The 19,943-nt window shown below is 31.1% G+C and overlaps 2 protein-coding genes across 6 annotated transcripts in view; one reads left to right on the forward strand and one right to left on the reverse strand.

Moving 5' to 3' along the window:
- Positions 1 to 19,943, reverse strand: part of Nrx-1 (neurexin 1) — a 240,332-nt gene that overhangs the window by 25,644 nt on the left and 194,745 nt on the right. For all 4 annotated transcript variants that reach the window (XM_029321266.2, XM_085482216.1, XM_029321265.2 and 1 more), the window contains 5 exons: positions 17,842 to 18,164; positions 17,167 to 17,458; positions 10,827 to 11,120; positions 9,330 to 9,508; positions 8,616 to 8,787 (listed from right to left, as the gene is read on the reverse strand). In XM_029321266.2, the coding sequence (XP_029177099.2) occupies positions 8,616 to 8,787; positions 9,330 to 9,508; positions 10,827 to 11,120; positions 17,167 to 17,458; positions 17,842 to 18,164 (1,260 nt within the window). The remainder of the gene's footprint in view (positions 1 to 8,615; positions 8,788 to 9,329; positions 9,509 to 10,826; positions 11,121 to 17,166; positions 17,459 to 17,841; positions 18,165 to 19,943) is intronic.
- LOC114945175 (uncharacterized) lies at positions 13,794 to 16,364 on the forward strand. 2 transcript variants are annotated; one of them, XM_029321269.2, is made up of 3 exons: positions 13,795 to 14,367; positions 15,345 to 15,569; positions 15,745 to 16,364. In XM_029321269.2, exons 1-3 carry the CDS (start codon positions 14,108 to 14,110, stop codon positions 15,749 to 15,751), a joined length of 492 nt encoding a protein of 163 aa, XP_029177102.1. In that variant the 5' UTR covers positions 13,795 to 14,107; the 3' UTR covers positions 15,752 to 16,364. The 2 variants fall into 2 exon arrangements, with proteins under 2 accessions (XP_085338084.1, XP_029177102.1); XM_085481958.1 differs by lacking the exon at positions 15,745 to 16,364 and having other exon boundaries at positions 13,794 to 14,367; positions 15,345 to 15,573.

Genomic DNA, 19,943 nt, shown 5'->3' on the forward strand with positions numbered 1-19,943 from the left:
ATTAAATCTACATCGTTGAGATATATTCAAGTTCAGATGTTTAATAAAATTTTAAACTTTTTTTTATCGGAAAATATATAAGATAATGAATGCATCACTAATTTAATTATGTTCAGATAAATCATAGATTATAATTGCAAGTCAATATCATATAACTATAAGAATTAACACAGATATGTAGATGCATGGTAAGTAAGTTTGAACTTTTTAAAAGATTCCGAAAAGATTCTATTTTGATTTATATATATGTTGAAAATAATATAATATGTAATATATCTGTGATATTTTCAATTATGTTTTTCATGTTATTTCGAATAATTATGTTATTTAACTAAAACTGAGCCATAATATTGCAGACATTTATGGTGCTTTTATAGCAAGCTAGATCTACGTTTGAACAAAAGTTTGATTCTCCTATGTTAAAATCATATTATGCAGTTGGAGTATAATTATAAATAAATATTTTCCATTTTACGCGCTGACTAATTACGGAAGCGTAATTAATCGAATTACTTAATAATCGTCTTGCGGATGCCTGCGCACCAAGAAGCTTCTTAGCTCCGAATGATTCCCTAGTAACCCTGAGTAGATTCGATCTCTCTTCGAAGCTGCTTTCTCACGCCCGTGGGACTCGTCCTTCGATTCCCACGAGCCTAACGGACGAGGCTTTGCCTTTCCACGAAAAAAAAGAAAAAAAAAACATAGGGAGGAAGATCCATAGTATCTTCCGGGAACTTTGACACCTTGGATTTTTCAGCGATCGCGAGTAGGTAGGTAGATGAACCTGTCTCAAAACTCTTTCAGGATACGACATAGTGTAAAAAAAAGAAATGCATAAAACTTTGTTAATCCTCTTTCAGAAAATTGGTCAAATATGATACAGCAAAAGACTGTTTATTAATCTATTTGTATTAAGCTCTTAAATACAAGTGTAATGTCTAATATAGATCATGCTGTATATTGTCTGTAAAACAACCACATTTTTCCTTAATATATTTCAATAATTATATAATAACTATAAATTCAATCTAGAAAATATTAGTTTTGTAATGCTTTTCTAATTTCTCATTAGGTAAAGATTCGCGAAATTGGTATTTCAATATTTTCTAGACAAATCTTTAGATATTTACATAAAATTCCAATTTTGTTTAAATAGATACGATGAGACATGATTATGTTTCGCGCCCTATTATTCGCGAAGCTGCTTCTTTAGAGGTATTAATATTTTCGTAGCGTGGCATATTTATTTTATGACATATATTTTTAAGAACATAGAAGAGCCTCTGCAGGAATTTTTACATAAAAATAAATTTGAAATAACTCGGGAAACGTGGAAAATAGTCCTTTTGAGGAATAACGATGCTTCAAGAGGAAAAAATTCCAAGTATTCTGTCGCTTCGCAGGTTGAATTATTTTGACGCGACATCGAGCCCGGTCTCCTCGTCGTGTTGAGAATTATCGACACGAAATTCTACGGGTTCAAAGGTCCTCGTCTATATACCGCGCGCGAAGGGAAGATCGCGAAGGAGGATCCGAGGTTCGAACCCTCTCACGACCCCTCGGCCATATCGGAGGACGTCTTCGTTGAGGACGTTGCGATCCTGCCTCGAGCGTGAGAACGATCCTCGCCCACGGTCAAATTCTGTCGATCGGGTATTAGGGTGTCAGGGTTCCGCAGGAAGAAACTTTAAGACGCGTTTGACGAGATGCTGAAGATACGGAAATTCGTGTTTAAATAAATAAAATAAAAGTGCAGCAGAGAGAAAATGCCGAGCAAACTCAATATCTCGCGCCGGTCTCTACGATCATATTTTATTATTCGATATTTTATTAATCGATGAGACAAGTTTAAAAAACAAACTATATCCTTAACAATGATAAAGGATAAACAAATTAATTAATTAAAATTACTGATAATATATATATGTTATACAATTTAAGTTTGATTCAAATTTCATATCATGGTCTTTTATGGATCCGAATTAATATAAAATGAGTGAAAGAAATACTAATAATTTTTCAGTATCACATCTTTTTTAAGTCATGAATAATCACAATATAAATTCAGAAATAAATGTATTTACGATTAAACTTTTCCATCTCTTTATTTTGCAGGTATGATATCAATGTAATATATATGAATGAACGACGCGAAATGATAGACAAAAGAGGCCATTATTCTTACATTAGAATGCATAGGTGGTCCTGTAGGGCGTAGGGACACAGATCACGTTACCCCTAGGGTAAGACCATGAATAGAGTTCCTTAATTAAAGACCAGGATAGTATGGAATTTGAAGAAGCAGCCTCGCAAGCAAATTCTGTCGCGAATAACTTTAAATTTTAAGAATCATATCTCTCAAATCGCATCAAAATATAATTTGAATATTAATAATATTAAAAAATTGCAACAAACAATATAAGATATTTCAGAAGAAGAGACACATCAGATACAATTCGATTATACGGAACAAAAGTTAAGAAATGGATTAATACATTTTTTTATTTTTACAAAGAGGTTATTTTATTTTATTTATTATTTTATTTTATGCAATTTTTTTATTCAATCTTTATGAATTAAAAGAATAATTTATACATAATGTTTTGCTAAGAAAAGATTACTTGAAAGAAAGATGATATTTTGTGCAAGTTTCACAGATAATGTTAATTAACGGATTATCTTTTACGCAGAAATATACTGTTTATAATCGAATTTATGAAAATGAAATAATTGATCTTTTTATTCGAGTTGATCTACTTTTAAACAACAGAAAGATAAGATACTCAAAGAGAACGCTGTTGACGCCCTTGTCATAAGATGCTGACAATTTTATTAAGCTTTGCATATGCAATCAATAAGTCTCATTCAACTTGTTTCAATATTATGATTTGTTCAACAAGTCAAAAATTTTAATTAAAACTCTTAAGGTGCTCAATTCATCTTAAGGTATAGAGACACTTGGCTTCAGATGTGCTTTAACATATCCAATTACATATTTGGAACGTATGCATATATCATGTCTAGATATCGTAGCGTTATCGTAAAGGTAAATATTGGGTCCCAAGACACCGATATCAACCACTTGTCGTTCGAACTGTTTGATAAGGATAATATGGAGGGTAAGAAGTGGCACAGGGGTGAACACGTGGGCGCCAGAGCGAGGAGTGTAATGAGAAAAAAGGCTTACCGTGTGACCTTTTCCATCAGAGATGCATGCGACGTAAGAAGTTTCCGCCTGAGCTTTCTCGATGGGGTTGGCTCAATTAATCTCGTGAGGGTAATTTGATCGAGTGCCGACCCGCCATTGCCTATTTCCCATGTCCTTAATGAATCGTATACAATATCTTTTCAGCGTGTCGAATATGTTTAACCCAGACGTGGAAACAATCGATCGCAGTATTTTCTTTTTCCTTTACTTATTAGACCGCGAATAGGATGATCCACATTGATTCTGTCAATATGTCGGGATTCTTTCTGTCTCCTCGAAGAGAGACAATTTGGCGAAATTGAAGGACAAAACGTTTTTGCTTCTGACAGAACCATATTATTTTGTCTGATAGAAAAAGGAAAACATTTTTAAATGGGAGTTTCTTTACTATATGTCATGAAATTTCGATGATGCTTTGAAGCATATTGTTTAATTAGGTTTTGTATAAAAAGCTGTATTATACCCCGAGTGTTTCGAACTTTTGTATTATACTTATGCGCGATTGTAATTTTATCTTAAAGCAATTTTGCTATTTTGCTTATTAGATCTTGAAGAATGTATATCTTTTTACCAATGTATATAAACAGAAAATATTATGAATGCTTTTATTTCTGAAGCATTTCAACATTTTCAAATCGAACAAACGTGTCTAGATATTTATATATCATGACTATTATTTCTAAAAAAAATTAGCTATGAAATCAAATAAGAGATAAAATAAGTTATGTTACGTTCTATTAATTTTATATTTTATTTGAATAGCTTAGAGATAGTTATTGAACTATTTGTTATAAAATTATTGCTTTATCTCAGAAGCAACTTTCATGATGCGCGAACATCTAAATATGATGCATCCGGCTCGAAAATGTCTAAATAACCGCAAGTGCAGGCATTTCTGACACTTTCTGCGCATCACTCGAGAAGATGATACATGCGTGAAAAAGAATACGTGGCTTGGGGATAAGCGGGCTTCCACACATGAAGCAGAGCAACAGAAGGTGCGAAGAGGACTCTCTTCTTGTTGTAGATTGTGTTATGTGAATTGTATGGGGTGGAAGAGGAGGGTAGCTGCTCTCATCGTGATTGCTCCGAAAAGGGTCTAACTTTCTAGGTTCGCGCGAATTTCTGCAGAAGCAAGATCACAAGGCTCGCCGGATATGAAGAATGATATAATGGATATGATTATATGATATAATGAATATTATTACGCACACATAATCTAGAAATTTATTATACAACAAAAATAAGATGTACTAAATATTAATAAAATAAAAATATAATAATTAAATAAATCATTAATAAATCAATATAAATTAAAGTAACACACGTAATAAATTAGAAAAAATGGAACAGAAGAAATCAGATCAGTTATTTCAATTATTTTAAAAATATTACAAAATAAAATAAAATAACGTTCTCGAATATAAAGCTTATCATTAGTATTTCAAAACACTTGAACAAAATTGGTTTTGCATCAAAATAAATGTAATATTTATCGTTTAATCGTAATAATAATAATAATTGAATCATATCGCTATGCGTATGTGTGGAGCAATTTGTCAGCGACAATTATCGTCTAGTTTACAGAATTAATTGAGAGCAGTTTAAGGAATCCTGCAAAATGTTTAATGAAAATCTTTCGTCCCCTTAACTCTTATTAGAAAGGCATAAGAGAGCCGTTAGTCTCAAAGGGTTCTAGGTGATCCAGAAAGTTATCAGGACAGCAACGTTAGTCAGGAGTTTCGCTCACGCGGCGCCGCTAAGCAGGCAATTGGGGTGGGCTCAAAGGGTTAATGTGACAAAGGCTTATATCTCTTGAGGTCAAAAGTCTCTCGTGGTATCCAACCCACGAAAATTTCAAACAATGCAACGATACACAAGTTCCTTAGTTTCCCGATAACCTTTGATCTCCTTTGGCTTTCGTTTGTTTATATTTTAATTCGCGGTGTGTTCAAAAAATATCATCTGATTAATTTTAAATAAATTGTTTTATTTTAAACAATTCATAATTTTAATATATTTCTCATTTTATATATCAGAATAAATTGATTTATAAAAAAGTAGATAATAAACCATAGGATCAATACATTTGTCTTAAAAAAAACTTTGAAAATTCAAAAAGTTTAAAAAGATGTAAATAAATATCAAAAAATATTATTTCCATTGTATTTTATCTGGTTGTATTCTATATATATATATATATATTTTTTTTCATAATGAGACAGATAAAACTCAAATTACACGTATGCAACATGATTTACCAAACTGAATTACAGCATTACACAGTTGAGAATATGTAGTATTTATGCGTGAGCATGAAAATTGTTCGTTACAATTTTGACATTAATTAATTATACTACTTATCGGGTTAAAGGCAGCAGTATTGGCGAGTATTTGTTGAATTTGAAGCACACATGTGCGCATTCGCGTGTTCCGCAATGCGCAAACGACGCTCGCGGGACCGAAAAGCTCGTACACTTATGAAAATGCATCGTGCATTAGTCGACGATAAATTTTCGCGGGTCACGAAAACGAGTGCTACATAGTATATTACGCGCGATGCTGCATCGTAATTAATATCTGTGCGCGAATACGCGAACATACCGTCTGATTATACAGGAAGGTAAATCTAGTTGGCTGACGTAGTTAAATGGGAAAATATGGCAATCAATGAGACTCGGTTTTTCTTATTTTACTGTTGTTAAGGTCTTCTTTCAAATATTGTTTTACGTGTGTTTGTGTAATTACTAAATAAAATAATACAACTTCACCTAACAATACATGAAATCTTTTATGAAAGACTGCAGTGTTGTTGAAAGACTGTTCTTCGAAAAGAATGATAAACATTATATTAATTTACAATTTCATGAGCATACTGGGGTTAAATTATATTAAGTAAATACGCTGAGAGTTTATTATATGTTTCAACGTAAACAATTTGAGGGTAATGTAATTAAGTGAGGCACTTAATTACATTAACATCCACACCGTGGAAACGAAATGCAATTTCTGGTGAACGTGATATATGGACGACATTATAAAATTAATTGTACACGGAAAATAGGAACTCTCCGCTTTGTTATTTGCTAATTAAATACATGACGCTCACCACAGAAATCTTCTTCTTTTTTTTGTGCATATTTCTTTGAAATTAATTTATGTTATCCAAGATCAATCACATTTGTTTGTCACAATGTGTTGACGTTTATTTAAATTTTTTATAGTGTAAAATATATGAGATTTAAAATACTGATCGAGAATAAAATTTTCGTCTAAATGATGTGTTATCCTAACAATTCCAGTAATTAAGGCGATTAAAAATTAAGTTTATATATGTTATCATACAAATTTCAAATCATATTATTTGTCATTTTTATTAAATTTGTCTATAAAGAACAGCGCTTAAATAAAATTAAACATTTAATGTTTACTTTTAGTATAGATAATATTGGAGTTAACCAATCCAATTTCTAATTTATTGGTTCAGCTTCATCTCGGATTCCTTTTAAAAGGAGAATCCCGCGCAGATGTTACAAGTAAACAGAATTGATATAAGCACACATATAAGCTTGTTAGAAAAGCGAAAGCATTTTTTAAAGGTCAAGTTATCAGGACAGCATGTTATGCATGGAAATTTCAAAGGATGCAAGAGTAGAATAGACTTAGCTTGTGTTCGATGAAACATCGATCGCTCAGTTGAGCATCAGGATTTCATCTTGTCAGGGGAATGAAAAATACGTCATTGTCGCGCACGTACAAGGTAGCTCATTAAGAACTTTATAAGTATCGGTATTAATTAATAATTATAAAAGTATCAGATAGTTAGGAAAGCGAAGATGGTAGCAAGGGACTTAAATAAAATTTAAAAAAATGATTAATGTCTCAACCAGCAGTTATCTATTTAATATCACTGATAACCTCATAGCAGAGATATTAATAAATGTAAGAAGTATTGAATTTGAATATCTCTTTAACAATTTTTGCACTTAATCGTATTGTCAAAAATTGTTGAATAAAAATAATATTGAAGGGTGTATTATACGCCTCCCTTCGTATAAATTACAGAATCGATAATGCATTCAATTGTGAGTGCAATTGTGAAAGGATAACTTATTGCACGATAAGTCTCAGTTAATAAATAAATCATTCACGACAGAAACATCTTTTCATATAGGAGCGGTCTTTGAATTCATGAGAAAGATGAGACAATAGTCAATATAGGGTCTCGTGAACGACCGATCAAGGCCGTTTCCCATGGTTGGAACGAACGGGTCGATGACCGGCATCATGAAGTTCATAAAAGAGCACATGGGATCCTTCGTTCTCAGTTTCTCGGCAGTTCTCGAACCGTTTGGGTCGTCTCTTATATCGAACACACTTTTACGTACAACTTACGCCTTCGTTGAGCTTCAAACGTTACGTCTATTTAAGTGATTCGTCCTGTGATTGACGAATATATTGTGGCAATTCGAAGATTATTACTGTTATTTTTTTATTATTTTTACTATATTTTTAATTTATATATCAAAGTTATAATAAATTTTGGAATAAAGTTCGAAGTGTTTCGTTCGTTTAATTGTGTTGTTTATTAATGTTAAATACGATTCTCTGTTCAATCTTTTTTTCAGTTTTTACTGCGATAATCGGATATTCGGTATCGGATACTTGACAGTTTCTTTCTTTTTATTTTTTAGAAAAAGAAATACTCTAACAGAGAAAAAAAGAGAAAAAGAGAAAAGAAGAACGTAAATATTTTTTATATTTGTCTCGTCTATATTTTTTTACTTATTCTTACTAATAATACAGGATATTTCATAATATATGTAAATAAAATTTCATAGATCATTAAGTATAGCGTGAAATAACAGAAAAAATAGTTACAACTATTTATCCTATCTATAATTGTGTTTTGTGTGTATATTTGTATGCCATATCAAATTTTGTACTACTTGTTTTCACATTTAGTTCCTATTTTCATCTCGGATACAAATTTGTGAACATGTTATCATTGATTTTTACCGATAATAATTATTTCAATCAAATTTTCAAAATATGAAAATGATTAAGAAAAAATCAATAACTGTGAAAAAGAAAGTTAGATAGAATAGATACTTATATAAATCTTCTATCTTTCATTATTTTTCGTTATACTGAATACATCTCTGAAATTATAAATATCAGGAAACATCCTATACATGTTTAATATATTTGAAGTATTTTATACATATATTACAAACATGTACGGATAAAGCTCAATTTGTATGATAATAAATTCCTAAATAGAAATCTTTTATCGCGCACGCAATATGATATATAAAAGCTCGACGACACAAACGATTGCCGATAGCTTATCACTTATCACAATAGTATTGCTTTTTACAGCATGCATTGTGTAAAAATTACTTACCCAACGGATGATTAGATTGCAGATTGTAGTCATCGACTTGTAATGTACTGTTCGGTCCTGTTCTGGTAAATCTAACTACGTGATATTGGTTGTCGTTAACTTTTACGCCAACCTCGCCGATCGGATGATCATTGGTGCCCATGTTATAAACCGCAAAAACATTACCTTCCACCTGTGTAATAAGAATAAATTATTATGTAATTTTTACACAGTCATGTGAATGCTCGGAATAGAGGATTATATAGAGATTCAACAAAATTGTTAAATTAAAAAGAATGCGCTTGAGTAATATTAAAATATAATTAATAAAAAATAAAAAACTAGTAAATGAAAATTTTCGGTTCGTATAAAATTAAATAAAGTAGAAACGTACATAAACAGGCCAACTTAAAAATGAGCAAATAATTTAGGTGTACAAACGTTTTAGTCGAATTAATTTCATGTCTTTCCAATTATTAAAAATCTCGAACAGTATTATTCTTTACGAAATTATGTACTGAGAAAGACTGTCGTTACAGTCGAAACGTATACGTTTTATTTTATTTTATTTTATGTCAATAAATTAATTATTTGTACACCTAAATAATTTGCTCGTTTTTAAGTTGCTCGTTTTTATAAGTTGGCCTGTTTATGTACGTTTCTACTTTATTTAAAATATAATAGTCTAATGATATTTAATAAAATAAAATATCAATTATATATCTGTGTACTAACAATTTCTAATTCGAGATAATCGTCACTCGACGCGGATTCTATCCTAAGCAACACAGCATCATTAACACTAGTGACGAAACCCAAGGCCACGGTATCTCTTTTCATTTCCGGTCGACGATCAGGCGGGAAGGTGTATGTGATAATTCCTTTTCCAGGCCCAAATTCGTAAGCGATAGCCTCTGCAGAAAGAACATTTTAACATTAAGATAGTACCTTTCATCCATTACATTTTAAATTTTATATAACGTTTCTATAATGTTTTTTTAATATAACACTATTGCCTTGTTATAAAAATTAAAGTATCTTAGTTTTTATTCCATTAAAACAAATTTTATATGTATAAAATTTTATTAAATTTTATTTATATATGTATAATTGCACTTATATATATATATATATATATAATTTTCTAAAAAAGTATTTACCTCCCAAGGCAAGAAAAATTGATTTTATCCAAGCGATAAACTAGTTTTACAGCGTTGTAATGTTTATCGTATTATGAAATAATTCAATAATAGCATCAGTAACTTTAATAACTGTATAAACGACATTATTATGTTGTAAAATAGATATGAAATATTAACAAAAATAAAAAATAAGCTAGAAATTATTCATTATATTTATATGAAAGTCAAAACCTTTTTTATGTAATTTTCTATAAGTATATAAAATTAAAAATGTAGAAAATATTTTATAAAAATTTAAAATAAATATTCATATATATATTTATATGTATATAACATTATAAAAACTTTTTACTCTTTTGAATTTGTAATATTATTAATTATGTAACTAGAATTAATTTGCTTCTCATTAATTTCATAATGCAATGAAATTAATTTTATGCAGTTGAATTTTGAGCCTTGACATTATTTGTGTTATAATTTTATTTAATTTAGAAACAATTCGTTTATCCTTTTATTCTTTCATATTAATGTATACATCAATGTATTTAATATATATTCTGTTTAAATCGAGATAAAATCACAAAGAGCAGTATCATTCTTCAGTAATAAAATTGTCACGAGTTATTGCGAAATCTTAGCTGGTGCTTAATGCGCCTACAGATAAGTGCAATTCTATTAACAATAAAATAAAGCAGTTAGCATAAACTGATAATTGAATATTGTTATAGAAGTTGTCGTCCTTGGACGAATGCGGACGTCTTCAACCACGTTTTTATCATGTATATCTTCTATTTAAAGTCTATTTTTGAGTTCAAATCAAGTCTTCAAGCACTTGATAATAAAAAGATATATACTCTCATTAGATATTCTATCATCACATGAAGAAATCTTAACATAGGAAGATGTATATTTTTATCAGATTCCACCAGCAAAAGAGGAAGATATACTCTCATCAGATTCAACCATCAGAAAGAAATCATTTCAAGTACGAAGAAGAACTTATGGCCGGCAAGATAAGGCCATTAAAACCATTAAAAGAAGAGGAAGAGTACTGTTATAGATCGTTTTAGAAATTTGTTGCTTTTTTTACCATCGTTACAGGTAGGTCCAGTGAAACTCGTCATGTCGCAATCGCACGTGTAACTATTCCACTGCTGCACGCAGGTGCCATGATTCGCACAGAGATCGTGCGTGCATTTCTTGCCTGGGTGCAGATTGGAATAAATGTCGCATCCGGATGTGACGAGCGAACTTGGCACGACAGCATCGGCAATGGGATCGATGCTTTCCCCACTGAGATCCAACGATGCCAGACACCCCTCGAATCCGTGACGGCTGATAATTTGCTTCGGTAATTGAATGTACTGCGTTTTTTCTACTCCGCCTGAAATTTACAAAAAATCATTAATTCTCTTTGACGTGATTCTTTGAATGTCGGAGATCAAAATTACAAATACAGACATCAAATGAAATGATAAAATCGAAATGTAAAGTTATATCGAGATCATCTCTTTTGCAAACTCGTAGCGGATTCTCCCGCAATCTCTGCTGGCTGTTCGACGGACCGAGACGACCGCATGTCCGGTCGATCTCGCCGCCATAAATCCTGCGGGATCGCCGTCGGTCGAAAATTATTTCGACGGCCGTCCGTCCATTGGTCACACATTATACTCTGTATACGTACGTGCAGGGCTTTCGAAACGAGACTGCGCGGCTAATTGATTTCAAATGCAATTCGATGCAATTTCGATGCCTCTGAACCACCATGATGATATATGTATATATATATATATATATATATATATATATGAGATATTTTTCCGAACAAAACTGTAAGAATTTTTTATTTTTAAACAATTATTTATATAAAAAACTTGACGAAAAATTGAAAAAAATATAGAAGTATGCTAGTATACATCTATATGCAGAAGATAGAATCGATTATATTTTGAATGTATAACAAAACAAAATATTCGCTTTACAAGATCTTTTATATTATATGTCAGAATATATTGGAATAAAATATATAAAATATCGTAAAGTATTGGCTTTTCTCTCTGAGCTTATTATAATACTTTGTGAAATACAGGTAAAAGAAATCTATATAAACAATAAAAAAGATAATGCGGTTTTATCTGAGAAAATTTCAATGATTTTAAAATTTTGTTACTATATAAACAAATTCTCAAAATAAATTGATAGTATAACTTGAAATACATTTTTATTTGATTGTAAGATTCTTTTTGCAACAATTTCTTTCTGAGACATATTCGTATATTATCTATAAAATTTTCGTTTTTGTTTATTATAAAATTATTAACTTCAAAATGTTACATTTAAATAATAAATATTATATGTCTAAAATCTGAAAGTATCTTAACAAGATGACAACTTTCAAAATTATGATTGGAATTTCAAACTTTGGTTGAACAATTTATGATCTATGATAGATCTCGCAATGCGATTCCGTAACTGCGATTGAAGAATAATTGATAGTTGATTTGCTAATTTATGCCAGTCCGACGGTGACCGATAGATTTATTAATGAATTAAGCAACGAGAATGGTATAATATGGATCTAATTAATGATGATTCATAGCGCGTTATACAGCTTCCGTAACTGAATTACAAATTAGTATTGTTAGTATTGTTAGTATCGTATCGTTAATATCGTTTAAATATACATTCAGATATATATATATGTGTGTGTGTATTGATTTGATTACGCTGAATTGAAAATGTAAATATTTGTGATACAAACGTTGCTTTAAATCGATATAATTTTTTTTTATATGTAAAATCGTAATTCGTCATTTTTATTGAAATCTTACATTCTGAAAATTAGAATCTGCACATTTTTTCTTATATCTCTCAGAAACATAAATGCAGAAATGAATTATGTATTTTTTTACCATATAGTTGCGACAGTGTCTTTCGTAAGCGCCGCGAATAGTTTTAACAGATAACAAAATAATTCTATAGATGTGTTGATTACAAAGATAAAATAAACCAACACACTCTACATAGATCTACGTCGTTCCTGGATTTACGGAGCTATCCACTTATACACAAACAACATAATAATCAGCTATTATTCGAAGATTCGCGCAGTTTATTCTACTGATGTAGCCTTCGAATTAATTGCGCACTTGTGTCCAAAGCGCAAAAAATTCCATTAACAAATAATCCTTTGTATCACGCAAATTAGTAATGAAGAATTAAACGATTAAAGTCACGCGTTAGCGTGACAAAAGGTACATTGCATTAAAAAAATGACATTTCTTCGAATAACATAGTATTTAGTTAAGTAGCTGATTAATTTCCCTTATCGTCGACAATGCTCAGAAATTCATGGAAATGATTAATTGCGAAAACAAAGTGCTACAAGTAATGCCCAGTAATTTGTGACATAATTGATAATCAAAATATAAAATTAAATATAATTTCAAAAATAAATATGTGTGTATACAGTTGGTTAGTAAATATATATCTCATTATATAAAGCACTATAGAGGAAGTAATTAACGAATAAAAACTTTTTTTTTCGTTTACATCATACTTGAAAAAACTCATACGTGTAAGTTAAAAAAAGAAAAGGACAAGGTTGCTATCAATATTCATACCTCTACAATGTACATCAAGGTCAAAATTATCAGAGAGAGATTGGCCAAATGTAAATAATTACCCAGCGAGAAGACTGCCTTTTCAAATATAATATTAAGGCAGTGTAATAAATGTATTTGTAACACTATGATTTTATAAATGTATAAAAAAATGCTTTGCAGTAATTTTTTAAAAAGCAAGATTTTCCATAAGAGGAATCCATCTTACATTTCTTTTATTTAAAATTATCATATATTTTTAATAATGAACCATATCGTAGAAACAAGTCTGCCTGCATTCGAGAAATTAATAAAAATGATGAACGGTGGATTAAATAATATTTGAACGCGCTTTGAAATTATCTCTCGCTCTTATCAGAGTCTCGTCGAATTGTCATTAGATCGCATTAATCATATGAATTTACGGTGAACCATCCGTCGTAACGAATTTAATCTTACATTTGCGGGTGCGCTGCGGTCGAAGGCCGGATGTTAGTTAGTTGTAGTCACGGAACCGATCATTTCGCGCCTCAAACAGTCGTCCATGCACCGTCATCGAAAGCGCGCGAATTATTCATCCAAGCTTGTTGACTCGATAAATTCGAGAGTTACGTGACCGTATGACACTTCGGAAATCAAGCAACGCGCGATAAAATGATACTAATAATAGAGAGATATATATAACAGACAGAAATTTAATAATTACTATTTCCAGTTAAAATTATTAAATTGATATTACGCGTTTTCGTTATAAGAGTTATCCGTCGTTATGTCTCTTCGCGATTTTATCTTGCTAATCTCAATTGTTGGTTTCTCAACCTCATCGTCAATAATTCGACCGCAAAGATTGTTGATCGTACGTCTTTCACCGGAACCAATGACAAGTCTAGCAGATGTACCAGACAGATGGAAAAGAGTGCATCTGAACTTCAAAGCACCGCAACTAGAGGTCCATTTGATGAAGAGTTACGTCTCACCGGACGAGAAGTGGATATTTAGCCATGAATACAAATACTCGGGGAAAGATGAGTACGTATAAATAAATGATAAAATGAAAAATAAGAATCGATATGTAAAATTGTATGTATGCGTGTGTCCATGATATATGTATGTATGTGTGTGCGGCTTAGAATTAGTTTGCATACCGCGCGTATGAAAAGTTCGTGATTCTGCGGACTGTGACCTTTCAAGTTTATGATTTGAAGCCCAGCTTGATTGCTGTCGGGGAGTGACATCATGTGAAATATAGAAGGATTAGCATTAGCTTAGTGCCAGGACATTTTGGTCCGGTACGTCGATGAAATGTTAAATTTTGCTGAATATTCTACGAGACCTATTCCAAATTTTCGACAAAAAAATCCGAAATTGAAATCTTAAAGTTCAGAGTGTTATAGTGAATTGGCTTTGCGTGCTTAGAATTCGCGTTATGATGGATACACTTCCTAAGTTTGGTTCTGAATCAGTAATTTGAATTCTACATCTCGAAATCCATATAATGTTTCCGCTTCGTCATTAGAACAGACTTCGCGTTGATTTGCCAATTATACATTTGCACAGAGAATATTCTTTTGCAAATTTCTCGAGAACAAACTTTACATTTCAATGTAGACGCACATGCTTTAATATTTAATGTATCGAGTCTTCTTGAAAACAACTTATCGTATCTGATAAATAAAATGAGTCACGCATATCGAATGAATCATATACGTATAAGGCATTTTCGGGTTAAACACTCATATTTAGATATTATTTTTCATAGTTTTGTGTCTGTCAATGCTTTTAACGTGATACAAAATTAAACGTAACTAAAAATTAATAACGAGTCATGCAATATTAAATTAAATTCATAAAAATGTAGTTTTAAATTTTTCAACAATTTTTTAATAATGCATCTCGTACTCGATCCGGAAATAACTGAACTGGAAGTGAAAGGTTTGATGACGTCAAACATATATACAGACGTTTATTATTACGATAATCTTATACAATATTTACGAATTGATTAGTACTGCGGCGAAAGTGATACCGACGACAGAAGAGAAAGAAGTTCCGCGAATTGAAAATAATAATATGGCTACGAGAGAAAAGGAAAGAGAAAATAATAACGTTCAAGATAATATTATGATGCCTGATGTTATTCCACAAATCGGATCCAGGAATATTATAACAGTGCCCACACACTGTCCGAAAGGAGAAAGAAGGGATAGCAAAGGACGTTGTAAAACTGTCATGTAAGTAGTTCCATTTAACGATACAAATTCAATATTATTTATGATGCACTCTATATTAATAATTATCAAATATGATTTTTTTCATTCATAAAATATAATTATCGATAATATTTTTCTAATGCGTTTCGTAAATATGTAAATATAATAATTGAATATTTTATACTTTTTGTTGTAGAACGTAGAAGAAACAAAAGATAAAAAGAAGAACATTTAAATAATTGGATTATTTTAGTTATCGAGATCAATAGTGAAATATTTGGATCCGTAATGAGAGTGAAAGTTATTCAGTTTTATTAACAAAATGCTATAGATTAAATATGTATGTATTGTTTATATACATATATATTGCATTCATTTTTCTATCCTCTATACTATTAAAAAAAATACAGTGATTCCATTAAAAAAATATTAAAGTGATTTTGTTTTATTTTTCCAACAAAAAGTGTTTGATCAAATTTTATTTGTCACAGTGATAAATTTTTATTTATGACTTTTTTGTCAGAATTATCGTAAGTGCATTAATGAGGCTCTGTATATATACAATATATATATATATACATATATATTCTTCATTCGAATACGTAATTGATGACGCGCACAGTCAGGTAAATCGTATAATTGTACAAGTTTTCTAATTTAATGGAATATACTAAAATGAAAGTATATTCCGATGTACACATGTGTATTTTAGAATTTAGTATACGATAAGTTCAGCTTTCAATCCGTAATATAAATTCAATATATTTGTACGTAGTTGAAAACAAAATAAATATGCAATATAAAAATTCTATTATATATATCGCTATTATTTTGAAATTTATACATTAAATATATTTTATTTCTTGAAATATAGAAAAACATAGCATGTGTAGACATTTTTACGAGAAATAATGAGAAAAAGAAATAATTTAAATGCTTTTAAAAATTAAATTAAAGAAGAAACAAATATTGCATTTGTTAAAGTTTAGGTCTAAACAGATTTGACGACAAATATAATAAATTAAACAAAAATGCTCAATAATTCATTAAATTAATTAAGAATCCAATATATGAATGACGTATTTAACTTATACAATAAACGGATTCCAAATGTAAATTACGACTGACTAATTAAATTAAATTAATATCGAATACACGTTGTTATATTTTATTGTAGTAATATCTCAAATAAAATTGTCAAATGGAATCTTAATTAAATGTGTTATATCATGCGCACATTATAGCGCACATATAGAACAGGTGCTTTAAACAAAGTAAGTACGACGCTCATATTATTATAATTGAAAATTGAATATGAATAAAAATAAATTAATAATGTATTTGAAAATAATTTAACAAAATAGTTTCAAATTAGACAAACTTAGCCAATAAAGAGAGATATTTTGCAATATTCATTATTAGATTAATTAATATATTGCTTTTTGGGCAATAGATAAATATATATTTTAACTACAGAGTTCGTTTATATACTCATATACAAGTTTAGATTTAAATGCTTATCTTGGGTATATTTATTTTCTAAATAATGGTAAAATAATGTTAAAATAAATAGTAATCACACACTTTGTTGCAAGTGTGTATAATTTTTTCGACTTACCTATATACAAAATGCCATCAAGATCGAGATTCTCATTGCTGCCCTGGCTGTTAACAGCGGTCACGTGGTCGTCTACAGCGAGAGTATGTCTCTTTGAGGCAGGTCTACCGATGCTGACGGCGTGCCACTTGCCATCGTTTAATTTGGTCTTCGAAGTGTCCCTGACCCTGACCGCTCCGTCGCCAAGGTCAAACACGTAGTGAATGTGTCCGTTAACTAACTCGACTGCAATAAAGTCATGCTCTCTTCCGCCATTAAAAAGGATCAGGCCGTTTCCCTCGCGCGTTTTAAACTGGAAAATAATTTAAGGGTTTAGAAAAAGCAATGTTTTACAATTTGTGAATGTGAATGACTTAACAATTTTAAACTTTTTTTTATAAGCCTGCAATTGCATTTTTTTTAAGTATTTGTACAATTATACAGATTGAATCTTTTTGTATATCCAGTATATATCCGCGTAAATAAATGTATGCAAATAAGAATCATAAAAAAATATAATGAATACTTTACAAAACATTTCATAAGTATTTTATTTCCACATATTTAAAAACTCTAAATTGAAAAAAATATAATAAATAAATACAATAATATGTCATAGCGTTACTGATAATTGTTCCAAAAAAATTGTGAATTAAAAAATCAATGACATGTTAAATTATAAATATCAATCTTTACCTGGAAGTAGATGTTGGTCTCCACGTACGCTTTGAGCACCGGAAGGCCCACAAAAGTGTGTTTAGAAGTGAAGGTCACCGGATGGTGAACCGGATGATTCCTCTTCCCGAATTTGCCAGTGACCCTGATGATGGGCGCAACACCCTGATGAGTGGCCTGATGGCTTCCAGCGCTGCGTGCTATCTCCAAATACGGATATCCATTGAACCAGATCTGCTGCAATTGACCCACAAAATGCGGTATGTCCTCGCCTATTTGAGGATATCCGCCTACGTGGAGGGTGCGAAACTCCAAGATGCTCTGCTTTCCCAGCGGCGGGTCTTCTACATTTTCATTACGAACCATTTATCATTTTTAAGATGGACAAATAAAGATTACGTGTTATACACAAAAAAAATTTTTTTAAATTAGAAAACATTTTGTACAACCAAATCATATTTTGCTACAAATTTGATTTTCTATGGGTCTTCTTGTTAATAAAACGAAATATAATTTCAAGCAAAAGATATTGTAGTATGTTTCGATATTGAAAATGTTATGTCCAACATACTATAATACACAAAATACACTGTATTTTATTTTAATATTTATGTATGCAAATTTTAATACAATTATATTGAAAGTTCGTGAAACATGTTGTCACTTACAATGTGTCTGATTAGATACGGAAAATGAATCGAAAGAAAATGACTATCGATGAAGATTTGTGAAAATATAATATATTTGCAAATTTGACAATTTAAATACTTAAATGAGACTTGAACTATACTGGGTTCAAGACAAAAAGCACATATGCCTTGCTGTGCAGTAATTATCGTTGTCCCAGCGCGATCGATCGCGCCGAAGTAAAGGGCTACTGCAATTTAGGCTATTGCCACCTAACTCAATATTGCCGGCACTCGCCGTCAGTTTAATAGGGTGATTTGGCAGACAGCTTTGAGGGTAGCTGTTTCATGACCATGACGGCTACTGTGGTTGACTATGGAGGTTGTTTTATAGATTGGATCCGGGTTGATTGGTAAGCTCCGAGTTGCGCACGTGAACTGTTTATCGATATTAATAAAATATCCTCAGATAATTCGACTGCGTCAGTGTTTCATCCCGATAGAATTACTGTGTAGAATCACTGCTACATAATAATTATCTTATATTGGCCTATATACGTAAATATAAATATTATATTTACGTATTAAATTATATATAATTTACAATTTACATATTATTATTTCTATAAGCAATGGTTTTAATGATCTATCAATACGATATATAATATCAATATTGAGCTGAAAATATAGATGTAATATCAAAAAGATAATATTGAAATGAAAATGTTGATATATATATATATATATATATCTCGCGAAGAGAGCATATTGAGATCTTCGATATTTTCTTTGTAGTGCGTCTATCATTTGTTAAACGAGGATTTGCGCGTGACGGTCTCGAGAGAATTTCTGCAAAAAGTATTTACCTCTGATGGAATCGCGCGTGAGCTATAATTTACTTTGTACTTGAAACGCATCGCTTTTGCGATAGAGTGCCGCGAATGCCGCTGAATGTCGACCCCATCGCCGATTTCGGATGCATTTTCTCGTTGCGCCAGCCGCCGCCGGCGTGAAGAGCATTTCGAGGAGTCGGCATGATAAAAAGCGCATTTGCATGCCCGCGATTTGTAATCCGTCCGTTGGATGTCGGGAAAATTGATGGCACCGACTCGTATCTACTGCTCGTAAATAATACGGTCGGCGGATCGGCGTAAACAGAGAAAAATTGACGGTCTTAGACCCGTGCGAGCTGAGAAAATTCCCCGTGTCGAGAGCAACGTTCGGAAATAACACGTGCTTCTTCAAGTATTGATCATTCGGTTATTCAGAAAGTGGAAATACATAATAGAAAAAACAAACGGTTTTTTTAAATTTTTAAACGCATCCATCTAGCGCATAATTTATTATTCGTGACACATTTAAAAATAATTTCACACGAATAGAAGTAATTGAGGATATGAGATAAGATTTTATTATGCAAGACTTTATTTTCAAGAAAATCGATTCTGAGAAATTGGAAAATTAATGAGATTATTCTCAATAGGGCATTGACTTAAA

This window comes from Nylanderia fulva, unplaced genomic scaffold (genome assembly GCF_048542155.1).
Source record: "Nylanderia fulva isolate GAGA-0341 unplaced genomic scaffold, ASM4854215v1 Scaffold2, whole genome shotgun sequence".
NCBI lineage: Eukaryota > Metazoa > Arthropoda > Insecta > Hymenoptera > Formicidae > Nylanderia > Nylanderia fulva.

Excerpts from the sequence above, each read along its gene's own strand:
- LOC114945175 (XM_029321269.2), top strand. The coding sequence starts at position 14,108 with ATGTCTCTTCGCGATTTTATCTTGCTAATCTCAATTGTTGGTTTCTCA. Across the intron at positions 14,368-15,344 it reads AAATACTCGGGGAAAGATGA|TACTGCGGCGAAAGTGATAC; the intron begins GTACGTATAAAT and ends CGAATTGATTAG.